General features: G+C 38.0%; 1 protein-coding gene across 1 annotated transcript in view; it reads right to left on the reverse strand.

The window, feature by feature from the left end:
- The window catches only part of MTHFD1L (methylenetetrahydrofolate dehydrogenase (NADP+ dependent) 1 like), a 140,368-nt gene that overhangs the window by 73,029 nt on the left and 52,760 nt on the right, over positions 1 to 14,579 (reverse strand). Inside the window, exon 20 of the mRNA XM_048936153.1 lies at positions 9,841 to 9,952. Within this exon, the coding sequence (XP_048792110.1) occupies positions 9,841 to 9,952 (112 nt within the window). The remainder of the gene's footprint in view (positions 1 to 9,840; positions 9,953 to 14,579) is intronic.

Genomic DNA, 14,579 nt, shown 5'->3' on the forward strand with positions numbered 1-14,579 from the left:
CAAAATACACACATAGAAATAAATATTCCCCCCTTCATGTTTGTACATTGTTTATGATTTAATTATAAAAGCTCTCAGAAAACAAATCTTTCCTGCCTGCAGATTCATAAAGACTCAGAAAATTAATTAGAAAAAAAAAAAGAGGGTTTGACTGACATGATGGAAACATCCGAGCAAACTTGGTTCCTATTCAAGTAGTCCATAAAAAGAACATTAGACTTCAGTATCAAAAAGCCATTAAAACAAACAAACAAAAATCTAATAAACAGCTTTAATTTTCAAAAGGTATTATAAATAAAGCATCCACTAAAATTAAAATTCAGTCTTTGAAATGGGACTTGAACTCTCTATGTATATTACGCCCTGCTGACCCTTGCTAAAGGGTATAAGCCAATATGAAAAACTCATAAATGGAGAGAGAGAATGATGGATTTTCTGCCAAATAACCCTAAGCAAAAATAATTCTGTTAGCTAGGGAGCCTGCCTTTATTTCCTTTGCTAAGTGATGAATTAAGAGAATCTCTTTGAACATATGATGTTTTACTATTTGCATTTTTTAACCTCTGGCTCTTTTCTTCTTGTAAATAAAAGCAATACAACCAGCAGGTAACAGAAGAACAAAGAGCTGCTTATTTGCTTCTTAGAAGCTAGAGTTTTCAAGTGAGGTGAGATTACCAGCTTGAGGAGGGAAGAAAGGGGAAAACACAACAGCACAGAAGTTGCAAAGTCATCAGTTTCTCCGCAGTAGAACAGCATTTTATTTACTAGGAACTGAGCTTTCCATTTACTTTCTGAATGAATAACAGTCCCTTCCTATCTATTTTCACCTTGAGAGAATAGTCCTGGGATGAATAACAATGGCTAAGCCACAGCAATTATACAATCCATATTTTTAATTTGTGAATGCGATTGGTAGAGAAGAGCATAAAGCATACACACCATTAAAATACCATGTCAGCTTGTTAGTGAACTCCTGATGCACATTTATGTTCAGTCAGACACTGCGGCTCTGCAAAAGCCCTATCATTTGAAAGTTCCTACTACTGTAGCACTTGAAATCTTCCACTTAGCATCTTCCCATAAGCAACAGTGAGATAGTTCTTTTCCCCCCCTTCCCAGCTCCAGAAAACTTATAAATTAAAACCAAAAAGAATGGGATTATACACGCAGGCACAGAGGCTGAGATTACAAACCTAGAGCCACACAGCTTTAGCTCCAGGATGGAGTTGTTAAGAGGCACGTATCTTGACATGCACAACAGTACTTCGGCCACAAGATCAATTGCTGCCAGGGCTCACTTAACGTGCGCTAGTGGTGACATGACATGCACTGGGCAGTTCTCTCCTTGTCTGTTACTGAGCAAGAAAGAGGACCCAAGGCCCAAGAACAGGTGCTCCTATCTATTTTCTAGAAGTAAAGATCATTTCATTTGCAGTTTGTGGTTCCACTATGACTTGTGCAAGTTAGACCAGGATCTTCACAGCTTTACAGCACTGCTAACATGGCATTACATTCCTTCCCCACAACCCACTGCCACAGTTTTGCTAGCACAGCTGCTTGGGTAGCTGCACAATGAATGGGGCAAGAGTAAGCATTGTGAAGTTCTGAATGCCCCTTATCTGGTACGTAGCACAGACAGGTATCAGAATAGGTCAGTAACACCCACTCTGATAATGCCGTCAAGCACCTCATATCAGGAAACATTAGCCTTACTTAAACTAAAAAACATATTTATTCAAACAGAAAAACACTTGAATGTAGTGGCACAACATTTTGTTTCTTGGGAAAGTAGAGACCATGGAAAAGTCAGAGATGGAATAATTCAATGTAAAAACTGGATGGAATCATCAAGATTAAAGGGCCACAGCAAGGACCTTCTTTCTAGTGGCAGCAATGAAAATTTTAAAAATAAATCTTTGAACTGAAGGTTTAAATGTAATAAATCACACATTGTACTTGTGCCAGAAGACTCTTAGCAAAAGTATTTGGGCTTTATTTCCTTTTTTGGAAAAGACTTCTAGTAAGAAAAAAGATTGAAGTATTTTATGATGTTCAAAAGTCTACTTTTGAAGATTATTCACTTAGCGTATTAAACACATACTATTTTTGTAAAGTGGCTTGTAAACTTGTTATATAAAGTCTGCTTCAGGAGTATGTAAAATGCATACCTTTTGAAATACAACTTTGTATGCACTGGGCAGATAGTTAAAGCAGCTAGCACCATCAGTTTACTCTAACAAGAGCACTAGTGCAATAAAGAGTCAATTATTTAGCTTTTAAAAATTTACTGCTTCTACCTAACTTCATACCATTAACATGCGTGACCGTTACACCATTAAAAAAAGTGGGCCAACTAAAGAAACAGCACCAACTATTTGAAATAACTCTCCCTTGCTTTCTTGTCATATTGTACTGGGAGAGACAGCATCAGGCCCAACCTTGCCTAGCACAGCACCCTCTGTGGAATGAGATGCTCTCTTCAGGAGTAGGAAAGAAAGCAACTGCCAAACACACAGTCTAAGCCTGAAGAACAAAATTCAGGAGGAGTTTGGCTTAGGATTCAAAAAAAAACATATTCACACTTCACTTTTCTTCTGATTTACAGCTCCTCCCCTCAGCTGAAACACCTTCACAGGATAAAGAGAAAGGCAATCTGCCAAGTTGTTTATTGTAATAATTCCTGACACACTGACACAGTTTTAGCTTACTTCTCTTCCTATTATATCCTTGAAACATCACTTGCACACTCAACGCTCACTGAAAAAAAGAAAAAACACAACAAAAAAAAACCCAGCTCATCCCTTCTAATTGCCTTAAAAGACTTTCAAGAGAGAATCTGATCGATAGAGAAAAGAACTTGGAGTTTTACATTCTGAGTGTTTTGTGACTATTAGCCAGCAGAGAGGGACAGATGAGCAGTAGAGAGGCGATGTAAGAAATGCTGACAATGGTGGATGTGTTCAGCGTCAGAAACGATGACCTCTTCCTGAACAGAGCACCAGATTCATCACAGAGAGTGGCCAACTGCATTCTGTGTTGATGAAGTTAGAGTTGCTTCCCTTTTTGCTGTTTTTGTCGTTGTGATTGATTTGTTTTTGTTGTTCTTTTGTTTTTTTTATTCTTTTTTTTTTTTTGTCTTTGTTTATTGATATTTCCTCTTCCTTCTTAGAAAGACTGTCAACATACACTCTCACAAGAATAAACAAAGATTGAAAGAACCTTGTCCTTGTGGCACCTGAAGGGCAAAAAGTTGGAATGGGTTCTGTAATCTAGTCCCCACCATTCCTGGGTGCAATTCAAGACACCCCTCTCTGAGAAAAATCTTCATCCATAGCAAGGCATCTGAAACATCGGCAACCAGAACAAATTCCATTTCATTGCTGTTTTGTACTTTTCCTCTGCTTTCCCCATAGGGGACATGCCTTATGCAAACTTGTAGAACTCCACACCCCTTCATCTCCTTGCAAACTACAGTAAGCTTTTTTCCCTAAGAAACTATCTCAAAAAAGAAAATCGCTGGTTGAGCAGGATGGCAACACAACTGTGAAAAAGGCACATTTCCCTGTGCTTTGCCAACTGCCTGTCAGAAGACACTTGTCACTTCTTGCCTTGGAGTAACCGGAAAACATATCACGAAGGGTGCCAGTAAAAACCTCAGTCACAATTCACACCAGGCTTATCCTTGGGCATCCACCAACTTATGTGGATCAGCCACGTGTTTGTCTTAACTCGTTGACACTCCTAGATCTGAAGACAGCAATAAAGAACAACTTAGGGAAGAAATAAGTTAACAACATGAAAGAAAAAATAAGTGACTCAGCTGCTCAGCAGTAACACAGGACTCTGCTTAAATGTTCAGCTCTCCTTCCTAAATATTTTGCTGAGATCCCAGTTGCCCTCAAAATTTAACAATGAGGCTGAATCAAAAGCGAAAGAATTAGAATCAGTTTAACAGCCTAGGCAAGCCCGGTTGGTGACTGTCAAGACAGATATGCACAGTGTCAGAATATGCACATGCTGCAGTCCTCCATAACATCTTTACCCAAGCTATGCAGCCACTTTGATGGGACATTCACACTTGCAGCAGTGATGGGAGATGGAATGGACAAGCTGAGCTACAATGGCTGCTCTGAAAGCAACGCTTCCAATTTTATTATGCTGGCCTGTGACATCAGAGGCGGATGCTGGTGGTATGGCAATAGAGGTGGCCCCTCCTCCAATATTCTGCTACATTTTGTTGTTATGCAACAGATGGCAGCAGAGGTGCAGACAAAATGATGTCTGACATTGAAGTGCAGATGAAGCGAAGGTATGTCACTGAATTTCTCCATGTGGAAAACACAACACCCATTGACATCCATCAACATTTCCCAAACAGTTATTGAGACCAAAGCATGACTGAGCACACTGAAGCAGTAAGTGGAACATTTCAGCAGTGGCAACAGCAACACGGAATACAAGCCACATGCTAGACAGTCATGCATAGCAATGTCACACTATGAAATAGCATCTTGAACAGCTTATCCGCACAAGTTAGCAGAATACAACCGAGGAACCATGTACAGAGCTGAATATCAGCTTAAATGCACTCAAAATAAGATGCGTAATATTGCAAAGTTTGTGCCAGGTGGGTCCCACAAATACTCACACAGGAACAGAAAGAACACCATATGCAAGTTTGTCAGGACATACAGAACTAATACAAGGCTGAAGGTGACAGTTTCCCAGATTGCATCACTACTGGTGATGCGATGTGTCACCACTATGAGACAGATTCAAAATGACAATCTACTGGAGTAACATCATGTGAATTTTAGATTCATCAAAGAAAAAGTTCAAGATGTACCCCTCAGCAGGTAAAGTGATGTGCATTGTCCTTTGGGATAAGAAAGGGGGGTGATCCTTTTGGATTTCCTGGAACTCAGACAAACCATCAACTCTGAATGCTACATCATGGCACTGATCAAGATGAAAGGTAAAACTTCCACAGCCAGGTAAGAGAAGACAACCTTCCTCTTGCAACATGATAGTGCCAGGCCTCATACCAGTTTGAAGACTGTGCAGGTCTCTGCCATTCTTGGCTGTACTATCCTACTACATCCATCATATAGTCCAGACTTGGCATCTTCTGACTTCTGTTTGTTTAAGCTGTTGAGAAATGGACTGCATAGGCAATATTTTTCTAGCAACAATGCCATCATAGCACTGGAATAGATTTTTTTATAAGTGTGGCATGCAGTTCATTGTTGGCAAAAATGCAAAGCTAATGATGGTGGCTGTTGAAAAACAGTGTTTTGTAGCTGAAAATTTGCTCTATCAAATAATCTTATTGTACTCTTTGCAGCTGGTGTAGTTTCCATGGCAATAAATATAAGGCACTACGTTTGAAGTGACCTAGGTATGAGGCTTCGGCTTGTTTGAAATTAATGAGGGACTGTGATTTCCCTTGGATACCTGACTCCAAAGCAGGGAATGCTTTCCATTAGAGAGAACTCACAACAGTGCTCAGCAGTCGCACTTTGTTTAGATTTTTATAAACCAGACTTGTACAACACTATTCACTGACAATATTCAAAAGGCACAGCATATTGCATGTTCAGCTGCACAGTGAGCAGAGAATTAGGCAAGGTAGGGCAAGAAAAAGTCAGATTTAAAAATAAATTTTAAATGAGCATTTTTGGAAAGAAGCTTTTTTTTTTTTTTTTTTTTTTTTTTTTGCCTTGGTAGTGAAATGCGGTCACACATACAGTTGGACCTACAGAACTGAGGCCAGTGTCTCACTGCAGGCCATCCCACCTCACCCCTCCCCTGCACCAGCTCTGGTGTTTTTGTGACTCTAGGCTGAACTGCTGCTGTGTTAAGTCAGCAGAAATTGAAGCCAACAAAAAGGGCAATAGGTTTATGCTGCCAGGAAGTAAAGAAAAAAGTGGTTGAGGACAGGCTGAGAAAGGAGACAGGCTGTTGCAGCCGTGCAGGCTCTGTCTGATTAGCTATTGCATCTACAGCAGCTTTACTGGTACCTCATCGTTCCAAATGAGGCTATACTTTTATAAACATATATTTCAATAAAAATACCATCTTACATAATATTGTCTCACTTTCCTTCTGCTGCATGTACAACTGTTTGCCCAGTCATCATCTGGGAAAAGGACAGGAAGTTTTTGTTCTTGTCATTGCTTTCAATCAAGATCAGTTCTCCAGTCTAGCTTATCAAGTGGCCACACAAACAGATGTGCTGGCAAAAGTGAAGGGTTGCACAGGACTGGAAACAAGCAGCTGGAGGAGGGAGGCTGTTAAACCAGCAGGGAAAACAATATATGCATTAGTGAAACTGGTGCAAATTCAGACCACATAAAAGAGAGCAATATGGCCTACAGAGTTTGTAGAGTTCTGCTCTAAAGTAATTCTGCTATAAATAAAATGTAAAATAATTAAAAATCCATCTCATATGTATGAACTTGCATTTTTAGATTAAAGTACTTATTCTACTAAAAAAAAAAAAAAAAAAAAAAAAAAAGATTTGATTTCTGTCACACATTTCTCATGTTTCTCCTTTGGATGCAGCTACACAAGGCTGAGACTTAAGCTCATAGCTCATGGTCCCCAAAATGTCTCTCCAGACCATGCAAGTCCTGCCACTTACCTTAAGTTATTCCCAATGCTTCTTGGATTCTTTAACAAGATCATGTAGCTATCCTACACATGGCAAAACACAGAACTGAAATTGCTCTGCCAAGAGCCTAATGAGTATCAGATCCAATGCGAGAACAGGACTGGAAACACACAACAATTAGTTGGTGGCAAAAGAACAAAGAACAGTGAAAATCTTTATTTCTAGCAAAAGCAAGTAACTAAACTGATTCATATAGCCAGAATCTGCAGCACAGCTGACCTGAATTCCCACCATCAGTATGAACAACAGCCTTCTTCCCAAATTACAATGGCAACACGAGGTTCGGGCACGCACTACGCTGAGCTGAGCTGGAGCACACCTAGTTGACTTTCCAAACCTCAGTTTGGCAGGAGAGTGGGACAACATTTGATAAACCAGTAAGTGCTACGTACAGTCTCTGCCCATGTGTCCTGCCAAACTATTATTAGAAAGTGCATTTGTCAAAATGCAGATCTTCCACTAAACAAAGCCATTTACACTAGTGACTATCTGCAGAATCTATGTAGAGCATTCCAGGAACTATTGCTGTTATTAACATTTAAAAAGATCTAAAAATCATGGTCATGTTCTTTGCTCAGGGGAGAGAATGTAGCCTAATTTTGGACCCAGTTTCATTAGGATTTGTGTTCTGTAGACAAAAGTATGGAACAAGAGCCCTTTGCTATCAGCACACCAAGATTTTCAACTGCTGCAGTACATCACTTTTTCCTCAAAGAGAAAAGCTGGGGCCAAAGACAATCAAAGCCAAAAAACCCAAACCGAAACAACATTAAAGACAAACAGGTATACCAGGCAAAAGAAAAAAAAAAAAAAAAAAGCATGAATGCATGCGTGTGCTCTCAGTGCTGCAGGGAGGCACTGAATACTGAAAAATCCAAACCCAAGGCAGTACTTATTGGGCTCCAGAACCTGTAATTAGGCTCAAGACCACTGTCAACCTACTTCCATTCAGATAAGACAAAAATAACTTCCCCACTGAAGAGATTGCTTATTGCAGAAAAAAAGTCACTCTTCTATGAAAAATGTTGGATACCTCAAGACTTTTACTTTTTACTCTGCTTCTTATTAAGCCATACACAAACTGATAAGCCTTAATGAACTACTAATTCTATTCCCATAAAATAAATGTACTCAAAATGCAGAAATGTTCTTTGAGTGGAGACTTGATTCTTAAAGGGTAAATTAGCAGACCCAACAGCAACAATGAAGGAAACCACCATTTTCCTTGAAATGAGCAGGCATTTTAAAAAAGATACACAAATGTGCAAGACATACCTGGACAACCTTGAAGACTTCATCACCTTAACTGCAATACAAAACTGACTCTAGGAACTGATATTGTTAATAATACTCCAATAAAAATTATTGCATGTACTTTGCTGCTCCACTGAAGAGTAATTCTAGGCACTGAAGACTATGGGAGATTCAAAACTTATTTCTATAAAGACCAACAGCCAGAAATAAGAAAATAGAAAACCCATAAACATTCTTTAAAAAGAAGTAAGCCCACAAGACAATAGAATATAGATAAACAGAATTTCTACCTGTTCAACACTTCTGTTGTTACCTGGAGATCAATAAAATGACATTTTTCATTTATTTATATTTTTCCCTCCCAAAGTCAATATGACTTACAACAGGTTTAAACCTTTCATACTTCACTGGAATAATTTTTACTGCTTTCAAGTATCCTGTAAGAAGATTTATTTACATCTTCTTGTTCTCTAGTGAGCAAGTTAGTATAAGAAATCTTTCCAATCTCTCTCTGTGAATATGTAGGCTTGACTGATTATGAGAAAAAGTTCTACAAGGCATTATATAACAACGCAAACATCTCCCTCATCCTTTCTAGAATTAGCCATGAATTTAAACATAAATAATATTTTCAAGTAATTTAGTTCTCTTTATGTAATTTAGGCTAATATGTAGGTATGCCATAAGCATACACATATATATTTCTCTTCTAGATTCAGGGCACTAGCACACAGAGCCTTCTGTTTCACATTACTGCACTTCTTCAAAAGCTTTGTTCCATAGGTGTTCAAAGAGCGATTTCAGGATTAATTTAAGTCCGCCTGGCTTCTGCCTGCTCTCCCACTGTTCCTAGCTGCACAGAAAGAACCTTCTATCTCCTTTGCTTCAGTACGAGCAGTAGTGCAATTGTAGTAAGGTTCAAGAAAGCTCAACTAACTGAAAGCTGATCGCTCTTTCCCACTGTATTATGATTTGGCTCTAAGGCAATTAATTTAAATTAGGTCTGATGTGGTTTCTGTTGTCTCCTTCCCCAATCTGTCTCATATGTACATTTCTTTGATAACAGGTTAGGAAGGGAATTCAGTACGCAGATGAGAATGGCTGCAGCGGTGCAAAGGCGTTACTACTGCAACGTAGCAACACCTTGTATGTTTTAAGAATTTTGAAGTTTAAAAATAAAGACTAATTTTTATAAAATTTGGTTCACTGTTCAGCACTTGAGCCACAAGTTTATTTTGCCTGCCACCACAATAGTTGGATGTGCGTGTCTACTGTTGTTCCTTCTGTAAGACTTGTGCATGCTGAATTCTTGTCATAAAAAAAGCTCACCCATTCACATGCTTTCACGGAAACATGAAGGCTTCATGGTAAAGTTTTGAAGATGAACTAACCTAATGGTTCACTTTCACCAAAATAAGGAGGTCTTACTCCTTCTTTCACTACTTCCTCTCTGTTGTTGCTCTGCACTGGCTCAGGAACAACCAAAACCTGATTTGGTTGAGCTTACTACACTGGCTGAGAAATAACCCAAGAGAAAGAGTGAATGATTTTTGTCATTTTATCTAAAGAGGTCAGATGAATACTACCACAAAGAAGTATAGTACACCTTTTTCAGTATAGTACACCTTTTTCAGTATAATGGTGCCTTCAACAGGTTTGGCTAACTCCAGAATGACAACAGGAACACTTGAGGCAAAGGGCAGGGCAAGAGAAGTGTTTTGTTTTTTTCCCCACATTCACCTTAAGGTTATTTAAGATTATTAGGTTTTAAAAATTCATTCCAGCATTAAATAAAGTAGCATTATCACTTTTCATGGCTATCTTATCCTTTCACTTACACCACTGCTTGCCAACTAATCAACAAACTTGGTTTGTAAACAAAACTTGGTTTAATAAACAAAATATTTACTTACCTACAAAACCCTTTTCCCCAACTAGTTTAAGGGCAATTTTATCTGCCAAAATGGAAGAATTTCCATGGGCAATGTTAGCAAAAGGTCCAGCATGAACAAATACTGGTGTTCCCTGAATGATAAAAAAATATATATTTTTCATTATGGATAGGTAAGAACACAAACTCGATAGACTTGCAAAATAATCAAGGTGATATACAAACCAAAAGCATGCAGAGCAAGAAAATGGAAACTTGGAAACTATTAAGCATATAATAAAAGTTGTTCTCCCTTGCCCCAAAAACACAGCAGTATTATTAAGAAAACAGGCTTTATAAACAAAAAAAAAAATCTATTCTCTTTCATAAATAATATTTTCTGTCATAACTTAAGTATTTCATTTATGTTTCACTACATAACTTTAGTGACATACTTAGGTTATGATAGAAAATGTATTCTAATTTCACTAACAATGAATACAAATCTCTCACAAATAACAACAACTAACACTTGTTCTTACTGCTTCCTATAGAAGCAATTACACATACAACATAGCATTCCTTTGCCACTGGCAAATAAGTTTTCAGACTTGTTCTAAGAAAATTGTTGTTTTTTTGTTTTTTAATTGAAAGTAGGAAGAGGGGAACATACATACATATTGGCAGAGGATGTTCTTCAGAGACTAGACAACTGAGTTAGAACCTAAAGACAATTCTGCCTCATACATGTCAGAGAAGAAATAGCGGAAAAGTAGCAGAAAAAAGTAAATAAACCAGAAATCGTGCCCTGTAACAAGAAGAACGGTATAGATTATTACTGTCACAACACACCTATGTTAGTGTTTAGTTTGTTTTTGTTTTTTGTCTGATAATGATTATATACTGCAAAATCTATAGGGTTTTATGCATTTACACAAAAATTTAACTTGAACTAGGTACACTTTCAACATCTTATAACATTTGGGCATTAATCTAACAGGAGGCACAGTGCAAAATACAAAATTATCTCAAAGGGCTTGTAACTTAATTAAATAAAATGCTACCCTGCTCTCTACCAACCTAAGCCTATCCTTCCTCAGATTTTACTTCTACCTTAATACAATACTTACCCTCATCTCATTCAACTAAATAACATTGCAGTTTTCCAGTACTAGATAGAAATCCACAGGATTTATTCTCATGTTTTATCACTCAGGAAGTAACGTTAAACATTAGGAATTCTTAATTTCTTGTGGCAAGCAATTGCAGTGCCATTCGCATTACAACCTAGCACATACATCCAGCAGAGGCAGCACATGGAAGCAGAATCACAAGTGATGAAAGGGCAGCCCAGTTCATCCCTCAGCAGCTATACAGAGAGGGGCCAGAAGGGCCACAACATCTCTAGCACAATTGTTCTTCCACAATTTCAATCACACAACATGGATGGGGAGAGATTTAGATTGTGAGATCCAACATCCACAATACCAGTAACAAAGAGACCCCTTGCCACATAGTTGAAATCAAAACACACTTCTAAACTACTGACATGGAAATAAGTCGTTTTACATAGTAATCCTGGAAGGAGAATAATCTAGGTACTTAAGAGAGTGAACTCCAGCAGAGCCCCAGGATCCTCCAGCACAGCCTGGAATAGAGACAACAGCATCTTCCCCAGCCAACTTCAGTCACTCTTTATCAGTCCAGCCACCTCACTTATTTTCTTTATATTCTTAATATGCTATGGCAGGAAACAAAGAATGGCACAAGGGTGCATTCTGCTGACTGTTCTCAGAACAGGAAATTTTATTATCCAAGTTTTAGTACAAGAAAATAAACTCTGATCGTCAATAAATATCTGAAGTTATCTGGCAGCTAGAAGAATGTTTATAAAACTTTCTACCATCCTTACTGTGAGTGGCACGTTCAATGTAACATGAGGAGACCATCGCAGAGCAGCCAGACTGCATCTACAAAGACTTGTCCCATACAGCAGCTGCTCTGTTACGCATGATATAAATAAAGGCTAAACATTATGGGATCAGCTCACAAAGGAACAAATCTGCCATGACAAATGTGGATAAACACTACAAAATCATTATGTGCAATTCAAACAAAGTAATCTCAGTTCTTCAATACTAGATACAAGTTCTGCTGAAGCCAACATTTATTGTAGGTGGAGTCTATAACACTGAGCTAACATTTCCCTTATTTTTCATTTGGAGGTTTTCCTGTCATTCTTGCTTATAAAACACAGTCAACCACTAATTTCTTGAGGTGGCATTTCTGCTGACGGAATAAAAGGGTCATGACAGAAGTCAACTGAGCAAGAAACATCTTCAAAAAGAGCAAAGTAAAATACACTTATCAATTAATGTATAAAGACAAATAAACAAACACACACAAACACAACAATCACACCAGTTCCACACAGGACTCCTATTCAGTCACTTTTGAATTTTCAACTTCCAGAGCTCTTCTCCAGTGTACACAAAAGCTTCAAAGCTAGTGGACATCTGCTGAGTAGGTCACTCTTCTCCCTCTTTCAGAGGTTCTTAGAAGCAATTCCTCACACCACCACACCTCAACAGCATACAAAAGCTCTTGATCAGATTATAGCTTTCTCAATAACAGCTACTTGCACCCACAGCCACTAATACTTACAGTATACAAAATTCACTGTCAATATCAGCTAGAAGTCATCCAGAAGCCTTCCTGCTGCCCCTCCACAGGCAGCCTTTTTGCCATTCCCCAACATCAAAGTGGATCTGCCTTGCTGAAGTTTCATCCCTAACTTGCAGAACAGGCTCACGGCATAGTCTGAGCTATGTTTGTCTTCTGTGTAATTACATTATTTTGTTTTTTTCACCATTTCTGTGCTGCAGATACTGAATGCCCTTATCACTGTTTCACAGGATTTCTGATGTTACTGCTGTCACCTCCAGTGTTGGTGGTAAAGGTCTTTACACTTACAGTAAGAAGTTGCTTTCCCCTGAAGGAAGCAGGATTATGTTTCCCAGTTACTTGCAATTGTTACATGTTTGGAAACTTGAAATTCCTCTTCTTTTGGATGCTGCTTATTAGGATTATTTCAAATGTAGTTTGGGCGTCACATCTCATTATGATTTGTGAAAGAAATGACTTGTAATTCACACATATAAGAAAGAAATGTTCCTTACAACAAAAGGGATATTATTACATCTATCACCTCAGAGTACGTTAGAGTTGGCCTGGTTTAAAACCTCTCATTCTGGAAGATTCTAAACATCCCTTTTCTTTTTTGGAAAAATTAGTTAACAAATTAGCTACTTGAGCTGTTAACAAAAAATAATGAGAGCTGTTTAGTCACAAAATGGAACATGAAACAAGCTCAAAGCTCAAGAATAGCAACAATGCTTGAGCAGTAAGAATAGACCATTGTACCTCTACACCCAAGCAACACCACAGTCCAAGAGGCATGTACCACCTAAAGTACAGCATTATCTTCAAAAAGATTTAGACAAGCTGGAGCTTTTTGTTCTCAGATAGATGACTAATATTAGTCTGCAAGCCAGCAGTATTAAAAGGGTGAAAAAAAGTCCTCAAATGGAAGGAGTGTGAAGCAGTCTTCTGAGCTGGTGGTAGTTTTAAAAATAACTCCATAAGAATAATTTTGGGGAAAAATATCCTTGGATACTGCAGTCAGGGCGCTCCTAACAAGCAATAGTGCTTCATGAAAGCTGGCAAATGTTTCAGCATACCATAGGTCAAACCAGGAAAGAGCACCACATAAATGGCAGAAATTTTTAATTGCATTGAAATGTGAATATAAAGAAATACTGTGAGGGAAAAAAAAAAAAAAAAAAAAAAAAAAAAAAAAAAAAAAAAAAAAAAAAAGCATGCAAGTGCCAGAACAAAATGCCTATCAATTTAAATAAACTCTTCTTAACAATGGTAATTGTTTTTTAGAATGCTATAAAAAAAACAGTATTTTCTAACAGGTATGTTAAGTGCTATTAGAGAAGCTACTCTGTCAGTGATGCTTAGCACACAATATGTTATCTTGGTGGTGATTTAATACATATTTCTGGCCATTACATTTTGAATTCTATTTGACCTCCAGTTCGTTTTGGTGAATTTTTTTGTATTAACTTCTGACACGTGTATATGCTTCATGCAGACACATGAAAGAACAGATGTTTTTTGCTGAAGAAACAAGTTAGGATGCCTATAGCAAAGCAGCACATACTATGATCTAAATTCTGATACTCCCTGAGAATAGCAGGTTGTCACTATCCAAACACAAAAGCAAAAATGTAGTTATGACTTTGATATGTTGTAAAAAGAGATTTATCATCTAGGGACTGTGCTGATATTTTCCACACTCTACAACTCCTCACTGTACAAAGAACGGTGTGAGATATTCCAGCTACGTAATTTTGATAGTCAAAATTTCAATAAAATACATTAACTTCTCTCTAAATGCATTTGTTTCCAAATCTTCTCTATTATTTCCCCATATTTCTCTCTTCCTGACTCCACAAACGTCATTCATTGTTCAGCGTACTACTGAAAAAGCCAACACTAAACTACCAGTCACTAAGTCAAGCGGCACTAATTCTGCTTTCTTTGAGCTGCTGGAAGACAGCTCACTAGGATAAGCATAAATCATTCCTTTTACAGAGCAAAGGCTTTATTGAATCCCTGAAGGTGCTAAGGTTGGAAAGAGTGGCTGTTAGCCCTCTTTTGAAAACCTCTAAACAGACAGAAGGACTCTTGCACATTTCTAAATGGTGCAAAATA

The sequence above is a fragment of the Lagopus muta genome, chromosome 2 (genome assembly GCF_023343835.1).
Source record: "Lagopus muta isolate bLagMut1 chromosome 2, bLagMut1 primary, whole genome shotgun sequence".
NCBI classification, from domain to species: domain Eukaryota; kingdom Metazoa; phylum Chordata; class Aves; order Galliformes; family Phasianidae; genus Lagopus; species Lagopus muta.